This window comes from Aquarana catesbeiana, linkage group LG09, assembly GCF_042186555.1.
Source record: "Aquarana catesbeiana isolate 2022-GZ linkage group LG09, ASM4218655v1, whole genome shotgun sequence".
NCBI lineage: Eukaryota > Metazoa > Chordata > Amphibia > Anura > Ranidae > Aquarana > Aquarana catesbeiana.
Window position 1 is genome coordinate 226870812 of NC_133332.1, and position 16977 is coordinate 226887788.

The 16977-nt window shown below is 43.3% G+C and overlaps 1 protein-coding gene across 2 annotated transcripts in view; it reads left to right on the plus strand.

The window, feature by feature from the left end:
- The window catches only part of CDK16 (cyclin dependent kinase 16), a 53298-nt gene extending 40773 nt beyond the window's left edge, over positions 1-12525 (plus strand). For both annotated transcript variants that reach the window (XM_073599874.1, XM_073599875.1), the window contains 6 exons: positions 120-217; positions 922-1027; positions 1109-1151; positions 2588-2678; positions 6204-6275; positions 11324-12525. In XM_073599874.1, the coding sequence (XP_073455975.1) occupies positions 120-217; positions 922-1027; positions 1109-1151; positions 2588-2678; positions 6204-6275; positions 11324-11364 (451 nt within the window). In that variant the 3' untranslated portion in view covers positions 11365-12525. The remainder of the gene's footprint in view (positions 1-119; positions 218-921; positions 1028-1108; positions 1152-2587; positions 2679-6203; positions 6276-11323) is intronic.
- The last annotated feature ends 4452 nt before the right edge of the window (positions 12526-16977 follow it).

Genomic DNA, 16977 nt, shown 5'->3' on the forward strand with positions numbered 1-16977 from the left:
AATGTTTGCCTTTGGCAATTTATAGATTTTTTTTTTTTTTTTATGACCACACTATCAATTTTTGGCGGACTGACTTTTCTAGGTCAGATATTAAACATAATTCTTTTTTTTTTTTTCAGGGGCGTCGGATGCATCTTTTATGAGATGGTTACAGGACGACCTCTTTTTCCAGGATCCACTGTGGAAGAACAGTTGCACTTTATATTCAGGATACTCGGTAAATAAAAGATTATCGAGAACCGTCTGCACTAACCTATCGTCATTCAGAAGCCCTCTTTCACCTTTCTGACCTGCTTATGAGGATAGGTGGAGGAACACAAATGCAAAGGATGAATGAAGCAGAAGCAGGGCATTGCTTGCCTTGCAGGCCCTCAGATACAGCTTCCTCCTTATCAAGCCATCAGGGGAACAGTGAGCAGCAGTAGCAGTAATATTACCCAATCTCACTCTAAATCTGATGAGATTAGCAGCCAGTGCTCACACAGCAGATATACAGCTATGAGGCTACAGAATATAGGTGCCTAATCAGTCGCATACTGGGATGTGCGCCTCTATTCTTTAGGCAAAATCCAAAACAAAAATGATTTTTTTCAGGGCGTTGCTTAGGCATAATTCACTATTTGAGATGCTCCCTTTTAGATAGTAAATCCTCACTTTAGCTAGTTCAGGTCGACTTTTAGTAAACCGAGCATGTATGTCACGTTTTACTGCAGGTCTATAGTGGGATTGTACTCTTGGGAACAAAAGTGTAAAGATTAGGGTAGCATTAAGAGCTGTAACATGTTTGGATTTATATGCCTAATAATGCATTTCAGACGTGGAGATTTAATAAACGCTGTGATATGTATATTTCAAATTTGATATATTTAGATGATTTGGATAGGTGCCTTCATTTACTAAGCCTCTCTACATTCTTTTCAGGGACACCCACTGAAGAAACGTGGCCCGGTATCCTATCTAATGAAGAATTTAAATCCTACAGTTATCCCAAATATTTTCCAGATCCTATCCAGAAGCACGCACCCAGGTATGGGCTGCAAAGATCCAAATTTTCTCATTCCATTTGACACTTACTGCCATCTAAATGCACTTTCCTTTATCTCCATAGGCTGGATTCAGATGGGGCAAATCTTCTCTCTAAGCTCTTACAGGTCAGTAATAAAGAGAAGGGACTGTCTGTAAGTGGTAATGATCATTTGAATAATAAGTACACCATTGTAATTCAAATAACCATCAACTGCAATCCTGCTGCTCATACCTAAATGAACCATGCTCAACAGCCTAATCATCCTTGTAGTCCAAAACTTCCCTAAAAATAGCAGAGGCTGGCAGCTGAATGGTTAACACAGAGTTGTCTTGAGGACAGACCGACAACATGTGTTCTTACTGTTGTGATGGAGAGCATGCCCACAAAGCTGGCATAATATATATAGTTGATACGACACAATATAGGCGTGTAAATAGCGTTTTTTCCCCCCAAAAAAGTCCATGTGATTACATAGCCTTAAAGTCCAATATGTCCATAGTATAGTCAATCCAAAGTCTGTATGCAGGGCCAGAAAAGCACATATAGTAGGCAGCTCCACCAGAGAGACAGGAATCTATCTCTAAAATTCAGCAAAAGGACACAAGAGGGCACCAACTAAGTGCAGTGTTAATAGTAAGCTTTATTAAAACAGCCAAATGGAAACTTACATAAATAAGATGCAATGCACTTGTCAGCAGATTAAAAGATGTTACAGGGATCAGTCATCCCAGAGAAGCAGCCGACATGGTGGAGAGCGCTGTGGAGCCGCTCATCAGCCAAAGAAGGAAGTCTCAAGAACCACCATGGAGCGCGGCACCGGAAGTGACGTCACACCAGGGGACAGCCTATAACCATGTTGAGAGAGCCTATTTGGCCTGTGACCATGGTAACAGCCCCCCCCCCCCCCCCCCCAACCCCAGAGTAATATCACTTCCAATTCTGCACTCCATGGTGGTTTCCAAGACTTCCTGTTTTGGCTGATGAGTGACTCCGCGGCTCTCTCCACCACGCCAACTGCTATTGAAGTGTCTCTCCAGGCTGTTTTATTAAGGCCCACTATTTATTCTGCAATTAGTTGGCACCCCCTTGTGTCCTTTTCCCACAAAGCTGCCATGTAGCAGCTCTATATAAACACAGATTTCAAGTCATTATATTATCTGAAATGGAAATACTTTTTTTATGGCTTCTGAAAAAATGTATTCCTGAATAACCCTGAAGGTGCTAAGATGTGGCAGACAGCTATGCGATGTAACTTTGAAGGTTATTTTCGTATACGGTAATGGACTGCCTCGGCTGTTCGTACTTGAAGCATTTGCACATGTTCAGGTACAAGGAAGCACATGGGAAAGCAACCAGGAAATACTATGCACTGTGGAGGAGAAGTGTGTAGAAATGTAACTTTTTGCGCATAAAAATGCAGGAACATGCAAAACCGCGCCTTTTATGTTGTGAACTGGTCCTAAATGGTAACATGATAGATGTTCTTTAGCTAAAGGAAGTAGAATGCAGACCTATTTATCACTGTGTGTGAGTTATGGTTTTATTATTTCTGTATTACAGCTGGAGGGAAGAAGGAGGATCTCTGCGGATGAAGCCATGAAACATTCATACTTCCAAGAACTGGGCGAACGTATTCACAAATTGCCAGACAGTAAGGACTCTCCTCCTCATATATAATTCCTCTTCCACCCTGCTCATAGTTGTCCATTCTTTTTTCACACATTTTAAGTAATTAGCAGTGGAGAAAAAAAGCAGTTTGGGCATTTTTTGTTTAAATATTCAACCCTGTAGCCAGAAGCTACCTAGAAATGGGAGCTTTGGATTGCTCAGTGCCTGGGCACTGTAAAGAGGTATTCTGTGTGGCAATATAAACCAGACAAAGGTTTCTGCTTTTCCTTACACTATCCAAATAAAATTTTTTAAAAAGTATATTAATCGTACAGAACAGGACACAAGAATTGATTCTTAGACTATGGGTTATATCCTGCTACCTTCAGGTGATTGGACACTGGCAAAAGCGTTGCTGGGAAACTCTGCCCCCCTCCGCCCATGTACTCATAGAACCAAGCCTACTCCGTGTGGCTCCAGTTTTTGATGCCCTTAGGTAATGGACTCATTCTCCTGTTGGAGACAGTTTTTCTTCTTTGTTTGGCTGACACTTCTGTTCAGATCTGACTGTTTTTCGCCTTCTGGCTCACTAGCAGTTTCTGGGTCTGTTACCCTCCATGTTTGCTTTGGGCACTGGATCTTGCGTTCAACACTCGCCTTGGTATGTGGTGCAACCAGTGAGTTAGCTGCAGGGTGCTATCCAGATCCAGGGCCTTTTATATGATACCCAGACCCTGAAGACCCCATTCAGTGGAATTTGCACTGATGGGTAAAGTCTGGACCCTGATCAATACCAATGATGTGGATAAGGTAAGACAGGATTTCCCTGTACTTTTACATACTGGTTCTTGGCTACACATATCTTGTTGCATTATTACCTGGATATGTCATAGACAGTGCCAGGACAAGGTCATTTAGAGCCCAGGCGAACATGCCAAATTGCCCCCCCACCAAGATATATGATTAGGTCTCATAAAACCCCCCCCCCCCAAAAAAGAGCACTAATCTGCATGCCCCTCCCAAGCACTAATCCCCCCTCCCAGTACAAATCCACCTCCCTGCTGAAATCACCCCCCCCCCCCTCCTGGCACAAATCTTTGTTCCCCTATCCAGCTCAGATCCCCCCCCCCCCCCAAAAAAAAAAAAATCCCTCCCCTTTCCTCTCCTAGCACAAATCCTCTACCCCTCAAATTTCCCCTCCAAGCGTAAATCCTCTCCCCTCCATTCCAAATCTCAGCTTCTTAGCACAAAGCTCCCCCCCCCCTATTTCCCCTCCTAGCACAACTACCCCCCAATCATCCCTACTAACACAAATTCCCCCCCAAAAAAAGAATAATTTAGATATTGGCACAAACCCCCCCCCCCCCCCACCATATTACTCTCCTCCTAGCAGAAATCCTCTTTACCCATCCCCCCTCCCAACACAAATCACCTCCCAGAATTCCCCCTCCCAACACAAATTCCCTCCCCCCAATCTCCTCATGGTCGTCGCCCCCCCCCCCACTCACATGATACCACAGTGCCCAAGGCAGTTTCCCCTCTTGCCCACCCCTTGTCCCGGCCTTGGTCATAGATACTACACTATATTCTTTTATTGTACTAGACATACCACAGTACTAAGCATGCAGGCGGTTTTGAAGGAACTGTGGGCTCATTTGTTATTTGAATAAGTGTGTTCTATTCTTATTCTCTAGATAGATACACCCAGTGCTGCTCACCTCCCACATATTCTTCCGAGCAGAAAATTAAGGCAATTCCTAGAAATCCATTCTATATTCTTGATCAAGCCAATTGGGCCTTATATAATTGGCCCAACTTTGAGATGTTATTCCCTCCTTCTATTTTTCATGCCTTTAACCCTATTGGAAGGACAGTTTAAAAAGAACTGGACTGTTCTCCCTGCAGACCTGCAGTAAATTATCTACTGTTTCCATTGATGGCATTCCCTCCTTTATGGATTCAGTTTATAAGGGTTTGGAGAACCTTTTAAAGGTTTTCCTTTGCTTTGGCAGGTCATGCACTGCAACCTGCTATTGCTACCTTGTCAATTGCCCAGGCCATGGCAAACTTGACTGCAGAAACCAATCAACTTTTCCGAGATATAGATCAGGGGTCTCCAAACTTTCTTAACCAAGGGTCAGTTTTTTGTCCTTCAGACATTAGCGGGTGGGCTGTGGGCATTGGGAATGTCCTGGGGTCACTGGGAGTAAAGAGTGCCCCATCTTTGGCATGAAGGGGAGGAATAGTGCCCAATCATTGGTGTCAGTGGGGGAAATAGTGTCCCATTGTTGGTGTCAGTGAATAGTGTCTTGTCTCAGTGGAAGAAATAGAGCCCCAAGGGCCAAATAAAGGCAAGCAAAGGCCCACATCCGGCCCCTGAGCTGTAGTTTGGAGGCCACTGATATAGACAATCTAAATCTTGTTGCAGCACTGCTTTTTTTTTGCAGATACCATGGAGAACATGATCCCTCAGATTGCCAGAATAAACTTACTTTCTGTGCATATGCACAGAATCTTATGGCTTAAGGTAGAATTATAGGCAAAACTTTTTTTTTTTTTGCTCATGTTTTACAAAGGTGAGCTCCTCTTTGGAAATTCTCCTGAGGAATACATTGAGATGGCTACTTAGGGAAGGGAAGAGTTGTATCATGTGAGGTAGTTCTCAGTGTGACAATAGAGAACTCCATGCTAGCAACTCCAATTTCCAATTTCTTATGCTGCAACTTCTTCTGTTTGAAATTGCAAAAAAAAACCTAGCCCTTGATATCTGGCAAGTCTTGGTTAGGCCTTGTATATCCTCTTCCTACTGCCTTGGCTTTGCACTCCTGATGCACTTTGCAAGAAGCAGCATTTCTTCATTACCGTTGTGATTTTCTGTGCCCCTCTGGGGACTTCCTCAGATGCTCTTGCCACGCAGAGCCCTCTCTTTGTGCTTAAAGAGCAGTGTTAGTCCCTTTGTTAGGGTCTCTGTACGAATTGAACTTTCTTCTGTCCATCAGCCCTAACAGTTGTTTGAGCCTCTGCTGGTCTCTGCTTAGGCTACAACATCTGTTGACCCTTCTTGTTCTTCCTGTGGGCCTGTTGCAGAAGTTTTGGTTTTGTTGCCCACCACTCGATTTATTGCATCAGCATTCTGTATGCTGTGCCATTTTATATGTAGCCAATAAAGATCAATAAGCGTATACTGAGTGGCCGGCTTTTTTTTTTTGCTATAGATAGACCATATTGGGGGCTGAACATCCCAGCCTGAGCATGGGTTTTCAGCATTTTACTCAAGGTATAAGCAGTTGAGCTTGAGTATGGTTTTTTTTTTTTTTGTTTGTTTTTTTCCCTTACTAACTCCCTATGGTCTCTCTATTAAAATGAGCCTGCCACTTTAGGAAAAGAACAGGTTCACTTGTAGTCTTTTTATTGTTAGAGGAAGCACGATTTCTTGCTCTTTGCCTTCTCTGATTTTGGTCAGTGTATCCTCTAAATATTATTCTTGCCTGCCCTGCCTGTGCAGAAAAATTCATTTCCAGCAAAGTCCTCATAATTGTTGGTAACTAGCAGTTTTTTTCTTTTACAGCTACTTCCATCTTTGCACTGAAAGAGACTAGTCTGGAGCCAGAGAACAAGCACAGGGCAGTCCCAGACCCAGGTAAGATGATTCAACTTCAAGTAAACATCTGATTTGTGCATGATCCCCACCCTTGGCACATGTTCACCAGCATGGGGAGCATGTGACAGAGTCCATGTAACAGCACTGGGCCCATCACCAAGCACTGGTGCTCTTGAACCCATTGTGTCAGACAGGCAATCAATGCTCAGAAAAGGTGCCACATCCCCAAGCAATTTGTAGCAAAAAAATTATATTGGATGGGGCTTTTAAAGGTACCAAACAAACATGGATATGTTTAAAATGTATTGACTTAAAAAAAGACCAAAGAGGTCACCAGTGCATAAATACAATTCCAACCTGTTTCAGCTTCTGTTGTCTTCTCTTTAGGGGATGGGTGTGATGGGTAATCTCTACAAAAGACAATAAAATGACTAAAGAGTACAATAAACGTTTTGTTACAGTAATATGATAGAGTAGATGATATGACAAATAACACATTATATTAAACACACTCAGTGCTGGTGACAGGGATGAACCCAATCAAAGATGCTCTGAAATCACATCAGGCAATCGGGCAGGCAGGAAAGGGCTCAAGAGACAAATAAACGCTATACAAAAAAATTATGTATATATAAATAAGAAAATTCTTTGGCATATATTTAAATGTTCAGGCATTGTATAAATATATTAATATATTAACACAAATGTGATCAAATCATAGCTTACTTGAGTCAAAGCAGTATAACTACCAAGCCAAAATGTAGTGTCTATGGAACTTGTCTAGGTCTTCCACTCGAAGGTAGTAGATAAAAAAAAATATTTCCAATCCAGAATCTATGAAAGGGGGGAAAAAGATGAAAAGGGAGAAGAGACAAAAATTCTCTGGAAAATGCAGTGAACATTTTGTACACTTCAAATAAAGCTCATACAAAAGAGGAAAAAATGGGGGACAGTGCAATGAATCGTGCACCACACTGCCCCCTAGCGCAGCCAGCAACACAGAGTGGCCGGGGCGGTGAATTGCTAATGCTGCTCTGCGTTGCAGTATGTATTGGCTCTAAGGGTTTGGGTGCAGGGAGGGGTAATTGTTAAACTCCTGCACCAAGCAATGCTAATGCCCAATTCCTGATGCCAAAAGCAATGTACCAGTCCTGAGGGTTACATATTAGCAGCATTCAGCACTTAGTAGGAGTTTTGGTTAACCTAGTTAAAGGGAAACAATAGTGTATTTTCTGTCTGTGCGCATTTTAAGTTTTATCATGGCATTCATATTTCCTTCTCATCCATTGAGGGACAGGGGAATTCAGATACTGTTGGCTTTTACTTTTGCCTATAGGAGGGTTTGGCACTGGCAATCCAAAAAATTGTGGGCCAGGATAACTCCTCTACTCAACATGCCTCTGGTTTTTGTTGTCTTAGGAGATGTACTTCTTTTCTTCAGCTCTGCTGAGAAAAGTCAAACCAGCCTTTGCTAGCTTTTATTTCTGATTTATTTTTTTCTTTGCACTCTTCTTTCATCGACTTTAGTCAAGGTTCCTTACAATATAGCTGCTTGAGTATGTCTGTATATAGCAGCTATCTGGATCGGCCATTCCTAAACCAGAATTTGGAATGCTGTCCCAAGATCCCACTGGACTGGACGTGACGCTAGCCTGGAATGTGACCTTCAGGCACTGGGTGCTGTACTGTGATGCTTTCAGGACCTTTGTGTACAGGTAAAGGCTAGCCACAGAGTACATTCCAGGTCCATAGCCGTGGCACTGCCTCAATGTTTTCCCGGTATTTGAAGACTCACACTTGATTGTTCCATTCGGGCTGAAGCACCTGAAAATACATTGCTAATTGCAAGTGAGGGACTGATTGTGAACCCTGGCGAGTTCTTGGATAGATTGTCTCTCTTGTATCCAGGTGCAGAGAGCGCACCTTTAGGCTCACAGGCTAATCCCTTGCTTCTGGCACCCACTTGTGCTACTCCTTATCTTTAATGCACCTTTTCCATTGTCCTTGGATTTCCTCCACTCCTGGACATCTTTCTCCAGTGCATGTGTCAACTTATTTTCTAAAGCTGGGCCCTACTCTTTCCCTCAGGATATTCTCCTTTCCCTGGGACATAAAAATATCTTCCTAGTACCCCTCAACACTGCTCCTCAACAGAGGGACTCCCTAACTTAATAGGTCGGTGGGGACCAGCTCTGACTGTTTACTTCCATGATTCAGTCCTGGATCCTCAGTATCATTCAGAAACACCTGCTACATATATGGTGGGGCGCTCCGATGACCTCCTGTGAAGAGTCAACTTTATGGATCCTTGTAGTCAGCATCTTATCAAAGGGCTTTAACACCTGCAAGATCTGTCTCAGGTTTCTCCAGGTTCCAGCATTGATACAGCAACTGTCACCTGTGGACAAGGTATTCCAGCCCTGCTAAAAAGAGCTGCAGAGTGTGTGCCCTCAGGTCCCTTGTTATCAAACAGGGAGTTAATCCCTACTCCTTCCTCATGGAAGTGTTGGACATTGGGGGACATTCCTTTCAAGGTTACCTCTCCATGTGCTATACTTTCCTCGCCCATTTCACACTGCTTCTCCTTTGTTAAGCGTCTGGTTTTTGAGCAGGTCATGGGATCATTTCCTCTCCCCATGTATTTGGGGGCTTTGTACAGTGGAGAACCACCATCCCCAGGGCTTGTGTCTGGCTCTTTAGAACAAGTGGTTCCTTCAACATTGGGGAGGTTTTCTAGTTCCATCTCAGCTTGACATCGTCTAGGAGTTGCTGTGCCTTCGTCACTGAGGAGTGGGAGTCCTTCATGTGACAGGGAAGTTAGTTTTTACCCTGCACAGAGCAATGCTTATACGGTTTCTTTTAAGGACAATGAACAATGCAATGAGAGAAGAGGTTAACGTACCTGGGTGACCCTTGATTCCTGCATGGAGGGCAGAGATCATCGCTGGAGGGCCCTGTGTCTCCATGGATTATCAGCAGGTGGCACACACTTTCTACTGCAGGTACCGTCTGCCAGGGATAGTGCATGTCTGGAGGACTTCATGGGGGCTGTCCACCTGGGGATGGGTCTTTCGGCCTTGGCAGATCTGCAGCCTCTTGAGGAGGGTTCTTTGGATTCCTTACCCTGTTCTGTCTTTAATCAGATAAAAACTATTTGTGGTACTGCTATAATTCCTCTGCCTTTTTTCATGGCAATTGACACTTAGCTCCTGATCCTCCAGATCCAGCATTCTTTAGCTTGAGGTCAAATTTAGGCAGGGCAGTTCCCTAGCAGGATCCTTCTAGAGTGTCCCTGCAGCACTTTGTGTGCTAGGGAGGATGCATTCGCTTTATCCTCCATTCCATCTGGTGATTTCTTCTCACTAGTTTGAGGCTAAGGCTACGCCTTCATTCCTGCCTTCCCTTGCAGAGATGCTTCCCAAGCACCCTACCCCTTGAGTCATATTGACTTTATAGAATTGAATCTCTAGGACACGCAAGGCCACTGTGGGCTGTGGTGCTCTGCTGATACAGGGTTGTACCTGGTAGGAATTGTCTAGCAAGATTGGTTGTCAGGGTCAGATAAACTTTTAAGGTACAGAGTTTCATCCCCTTGATCCTAGACGACCAGGGGTGCAAAGGCCATATGGTCTTTGTCACCTGATTGATTATAGATTCCTTCCTGGACCCTGTGCTTTCTAAGAGTTTAAATATAGGGGAAACACTGCTCCCAGGTGAGCAAGAAAAGCCAATCCCATCACTGATCCCTCCTGGCAGATGCTGGCCTGGCTCGCTACCATGATGAACCAAGAAGATAGGAGATAGCCCCACACTGCAACAGGATACTGAACAATGCTTCTTTATTCCAGTACGTTATGTTTAAGTACTATGTTGTGTGAAACACGTTAACATACTTGGAACCCTGTGCTGTATTGCCTGTCATTTTTTGGAATAAAGAAGTAATGTTCAGTATCCTAAGAGTTGCCAGCATTTATCGTGGACCAACTCATGTTGTGGGTCTTTTCAATGGGCTTGGCTGACCACCTTCTCACTAGTTTAGGTTTTGTGGTGGCCTTTTTTTTAAGTCTTGAGCATCAGATTGATTTATTTTATTTAGTTTTATTTGCCAGTGTCCAACTCTACCCATAGGCAGCAGTATCTAAATTCCTGTGTCCCTCGATATACGCCAAGAAAAGGATTTTACAGCGAGTAGAAAACTTAAAATTTTTTGATTGCTTGTTTTATTAAAGTGATACTAAACACACACTGTTTAATTTACATTGTCCCTTCTCGTTCTGTATGTATTCCTAATCAATATACAGCAGTCACATGACCCAGCTTTTTCTCAGCCTGTCTGCAGGGAAACATAAGTAGGAGGATCTTCTTGTCCTCTTCTGGTCACATGTTCAAAAAAAAAAAAAAACACCCTTTGGAACACAGAGTAAAAATACATAATATAAAAAAAACTTTTAAACTTTCATACAAATATATATTTGAAATCAAATCCTTTATTTTTGGCAATAACATGGTGTGGGCGGATTTCTGCCAGCTACAGGCTGTGTCATGCCCCTTCAGCCTGTGCCTTAGAATAAGAGGGAGGTGAAGCCTCCATCAATCTGCATGTAATATCCCACCCCCTTGTGTTTAGCTGAATAGTGGGCATGGAGGAGGGAGTGGGTTGTCATTTACCACTGTGTATACGCTCACATGTGTGACTCTATAGTCACATGGGCTGCTCAGATGTGATGGGGAGAAAATGCTCAGCATAGAAACTCGCTGAAAACTGAGCATGTGCAGGGTTGCCATCAGAGTTGCAAAATCCCTAGCTGAATTGGGGACATGGACAGAAGGTGGAGATAGAGAGCAGCAGGATCAAACAGGTTCTTTGCAGAATACAGAGAACAAATCTCATAGTGACTGAGAATGAATAGCAATAGTATTAATAGATTTTTATGATGTAGGTTTAGTGACATTTTAAATATTTTTTATGTATGATCTTTATGTCAAAGAATGTAATTGTTTAGCCTCCATACAGTAAGTATGATCTTTATGTCAAGGAATGTAATTGTTTAGCTTCCATACAGTAAACCTGTTTTTTTTTTTTGCAGTTAATGTACAGTCTCGTAGACTCAGTCTTGTTCTCGGGTGAATGCTTGGCGTCCCATCTTCGACCAGAAGAGTGTTGACCCTACAGCTGGAAACAGACTTAGGCCAGGCATCGGCCTGAAGGACTGCATTTTGTGCCCGCAGTTGGAGGACAAATAAAAATGTGGATATTAGGCTGTGCCAGCATGTGGCACCTGCAGTACCCATATAATCTTTCCCGTTGCCGTGCGGACACTCTGTGCCGATCTGCTGCTGTTCCTCCGGGTATTTTTTTGCCACACTCCCTGCCGTGTGTCATTCCGTACCCTCTTCCCTCCTGCATTGTCTCTCAGCCTCCATGGTCTACCCAGTTATTGTTTCCTCTTTTGTTTTTGGGAGTTTTAGGATGTGCTTAGTTCTTCAACCCCAAAAAATTGACATACAATCCTAATATCAAGAACTTTTGGAACCTTAACAGAGATCTTCTCTGTGAAGTCAGCTAACGACTCAATACATGAGGTAGAAGACTCATGAACTACTCTGGAGGACAGATTTCCAAAAAAAAAAAAAAAAAACCTGGCATCTTGCAGGAGCTGTAAAGACCACTGTGAGCAGGGGAGAGGCTTTTGGAATTATTTTAAGAATGCTACACTTTGTTGTGAGCTGATGAGGAACGGTCATGAATACAAAGGAAGCCTTTGCTGCGATCCTAGTTTTAAGGGCTGGTCTAGACCTCGACCCAGTTGATCGGTAAAGGGCTTCTTGTTATTATTTTTGTAAACTCTTGTTTACTATTGAGTAAGTTATATTGTGGGTAAATCGTATCTCTCGTCCTTGTGGGTGAGCTGAAGGCCACAATGGTGGTCGCTCTGGCGGCAAATGGGTCTCTGGTTAAGTCACTTTACTTTTCTCAGGAATAAAGAAGCAGGGCTGTGCCTGAGGCAGAAATACTCAGTATTATAAAAGAACATCTTGTTTACTATGGTCTCCAGTAACGTGCAGGTACCAAAGCTTTGCAGGAGTCTAGATGCAGAAGGATATGTAAGAACAAAAAAAAACAAAAAAAACTATTGTTTTTAGTTGTGCGTAGATTCCTCTTTCACCTTCCCTGTAATAATACCTTTTAGTTTGACACCCAGGGGAGGAGCAAGGCAGAGGCTCCACCTCTCTTCCTGCAACATATCGGATGTATGAACAACCAATAAAACCGTGAAAATCAAAATCAGCATTTAGTCATGCATCGCTTTATTGACCACTATATCTCATATTTATGTGATACTGAATGATACACAGTACATCGTAATCTATAAATCCATTTGCATCAGGGCTTCCACTCTGCTGTTCCTACCAGTCATGTACTCATTCATGGCAAACCTAGGGCTAATCAAAGCAGCTGGAGGAACCTCTATGACCTCTAGACTGCGGGGACTTGAGCAAGGATAGAGTCCCTGCAGAAAACCAACCCCTAGCTTGGCAAAGCAACACTGCTAACCAGGATCTAATGTGTATTGAATAGTGTAAACCAATTCTAATGCTCCATGCATTAGGGAAATTTGCACGAAAGACACCGTGGAGGCCATTTCTGATCTCCTTTTGAAAATGCTTGTTGTCTGGCTGTGGTTTGAATCTTCAAGATTAAATCACAGACTTTGTGAATAAAAACAAACAAGGAGTACTGACGGGACTTGCTGCAGGCTTGTTATTGGTCTGCCAACCAATTTGTTCCCACAGTGCACTGTGAAAGCTTATAAAGAAGTTTTTAATAACATTTACAAACTTACAAAGATAAACAGCTGAAAATAAAATTAGGTGGATCACAGTGTCCGATACAGTTCCTGGTATGTGGTTATGCTATAAGGTTGTGGTGGTCAACTCGTTAAATATGGAGGCCGAAACATGCCCGGAGGGCTGCACAATAGCCCTATTGTCACAAATTTGCTATAAGTACTTTACATTGCGATGCACCCAGGAAAAATATGTTTGTGCAAAACATTTAAAATGGATCTTGCAAATTAAAAAAAAAAAAACCCTCAATCCCCATACTAGCACATTATGAAACACTTACTTTAGAACAAAGCCCTCCAGCGGCACGCTAACAGGGCTTCCAGCTTCCCCCCCATCTTCCTTGTGGATTTGCGGCTCCGGCTGTCCGGGGCCACAATGACGTCACTCCCATGGGAAACGGCGTCTCCGGCATGGTATATCGGACCTTTAGAGCGCATGCGTCGGTGACTGCATCCAGTGGGAATATCTCCTAAACACTGCAAGTTTAGCAGATATTCAATGTGCCTACAGATAAGCCTCATTATAGGCTTACCTGTAGGCACAAGTCCAAAAAAACCAAAAAACTTTACTACCACTTTAATCAGAAAAGTCCTGCTAGATCCCGATTTGCGGGTATAGCTATGTAAAATATAAAAAATAAGTGCCTGTACTGTTTAAAATCCAGTAATACACTCTCACCCTGCTCTGCACATGCTTAGTTGCTCTCTAGTTTTAGGCACTGCTGAGTTTGTAGATGCTGATTTGCTGACAGCCTTAAAGCAGAATTAAACCCTCCTATCTACTACAGCCAAGGAAGCTGCTTCTGTCTGATCTGCAACTGCTATGGCGCTTCACATGTGATCAGTTATGACACCAACCATTTGATGGTTTGACAGTTTGGTTGAGGACACAAGCCTGGCAGTTAGCAATCCCGGCATTCCAGAAATGTAACTTTTTTTGAAACCATTAAATTGATGCGTTTAGTTACGCTTTATGATTTACTGCTGTTCTGGGATTCACCAAATGGCAGCAAGAAGAAACAGGAGCAATGCTGGAGGCAATTTACAGCACACACATTTTGGCATCATAATTATTCATGTGGAATGCATGTTCCTTGCTAAAGAACATTTTTCTTATCAAGTTGTTATGGGTAAAGTTCTGCTCTAACAAACTAGCAGTACTTAATTTTCTGACTAAAGTTCCACGTTAAGTTGCTCTGCCAGCCCAAGCAAAACTAATGGCTTATAAAAGAAAAAAAAATGAGTAGGCTGTCCTAACACATCATGCGTTCTAAAAGTGAAGAATGCACCAAATGTCTATACCTGTCTACAACTTGTACTTGAATTTGGCTCAGGGTGCACCACTTATAGAATGCATGAGAGATACTTTCGCAAAATTTTGTCAGAGCCAGTTTTTCTCTATGTTCGCCAAAAGAGAGTTGGTCTTAATTAGCTCCACTTTTACATTTGGCACACTTTACTGCAACACAATGTAAAAGCTGCACATTGATTGTCAAACAATGTAAAAGTGGCGCATTTTAGAACCAAAAATGTTGCAAATGCTTCATGAAATGGGAACAATACATTAACGGTGGCGCAGCAGCTTTATTGAATTCATCCCATTGTCTTCCTCCAACCATTATTGAATTCATCAGACCAGGCCACCTTCGTCCATTGTTCTGTGGTCCATTTCTGATGCTCATGTGGCTTTTGTAGGCGCTTCTGGCTGTGGACACGTGTTAGAATGGGCACCCTGACCAGTCGTCTGCGGCTATGCAGCCCCATATGCAACGAACTGCAATTCCCTGTCTGTTGTGAAACATTTCTATCAGAACCAGCATGAACTTTTTCAGCTACAGTAGCTCTTCTATTGGATCGGACCACATAGCCAGCCTTTGCTCTCCATGTGCATCATTGAGCCTTGGCCGCCTATGAAGCTGTTGCCGGTTTTCTTTCTTTGGACCATTGAATTAACAGGGAGTTTAAAAGAGAAGTATGGCCAAAACTCTGCATCACAGGCGTACACTTACTTTTGCTCTCTTGTGACCCAGCAGGATGGCATCCCAATGAGGGCTGGAGGGGCAAAGCAGAGGGCGGTAACTGACAGTCACCGCTCTCTGCTCCAGGAAGACCGAGAACTCAGCAATCGGAGGTGTTGCAATTGCTCAGTTCTCAGGATATAGAGCCAGCAGGGGACATTTTAGGTGAAAATGATTTAAGCAGTATTTGGGGGATTTAGGAACCACTTTATGTCTACCAGGCAGGGTCAAGTATTGTTAGTCTGTGGGCCCTACCTTTCTGACATAAGCTCTCTTCTAGCACTAGCCAGTGCAGCACTATTCAACATCTCTTCCTCCACTGTGAGATGTGCTGTATGACCGTCATTAACACTGTCCAGCCAGGAGGAATCATAATACAGAGAGCATCCCAAACTGAAGAAATAGGCTGAATATCACTGCCCTAGCCAGCAAGAGAAAAGGTCATGGCAGCAAAGACAGCGGTAGCCAGACCTGCAGATTCTCCAAACACGGCACAGATCGAGTCATATCTCACCCACTTATTAGAGATCATGTGACAGCCAGTGCTGGCATTCCTATCATTGTGACAACGAATGCAAAATCCAGCTATGGTCATCAAGCTTTATTCTGCATTGTGTTTACAGTGCTCTGCTCACACAGCACTCCCTGTGCAGAAGCTGATCGATTCACTGACAGCTCAAACCTGATTGCAGGTGACTGCTAGTTGGGCACCAGGGCTATGTCAGCTGGTGATGTTTAGCTACATGGTGAGTGGAAAAGAAAGGGGAGGATGGGCTGGATGGAATAGATCAGTATAAATGCACTCACACAAGTTGGGATCAGCATGCGGCTGTGGCCCTCTGCAACATGCAGAGATCAGCAGCTGGTGGTTGCAGAGGTTGGCAGGTAAGCAGAAAATAAAGAGTTCTGAATCAGCAGAACTCAGCTGGAAACAACCGTGCTGTGCTTGGACCGCAAGCTGTCACACAGCTGGCTTCCTGTGCTCTTCAGCTGGTTGGTTTAGATTGGCTGCATCCAGAGGTGGAAGGGATGACGACAGTACGCTGATCCCGATTCATGCGAGTACCTTTATCCTGCTCTGTTCCAATAATTAATACTGGTACACCCCCCTCCCCTTTCATATGTGTATTTGGTTATTTCAGGACCAGGGGAGCTGCTGCCATCACCCTGCATGACTGTACTTTTTTTCTTTTCCCCTAGGGTCACAGTTGCCCCATTATTTCTTTATTATTATACATGGTGAGTGGAGGCTATCCTGTCATGTACATAAAGTATATACACATAACCTAATGCTGTCAGAAAGAAAAGCACTTTGCCACAAGGCCCTGATCACCTCTGCACACAATTTATTTAAGTGTGGCGCATTAAAAACAGTGCCACTTACTGCATCTTGGGGTAGCGCGTGTCATGGGTAAGCAGGTCTGAACCAGTAAAGTAAGTTGTGCTGTCAGTTCGATAGGATACATAGAATTACAATTTATTAAAAGGTATCAACACCAAGACTGCAGTTTTATGAAGCAAGCCGAATCTCTCAAGATGCAAGAGTGGGGATCCACTGCATTCCCAGGATCGCACTAGAAGACCTATGCCACCCTTCTTGCCTAAGTGGTAAGTTAAATATTATTTTCTTTATTGAGAGACACAAGAAGCCTTTTAACCTTTGGGTCCTCAACCAGCTTCTTCTGTCCCTAATTCACCAAAAAAAAAAAATCTCCTCCATTGCATAAATGAGGCGGGGGACTATGAGAGTCCATCTCTCAACCCATTGTTTCTTTTAGGAAAACGGATCCCCTTTTTGACACACTGAAAATACCCTGTACCATTTCTCTGGCTTCTCATTTTATCATCTCTAGATAGCTCAGACAGACCATCATC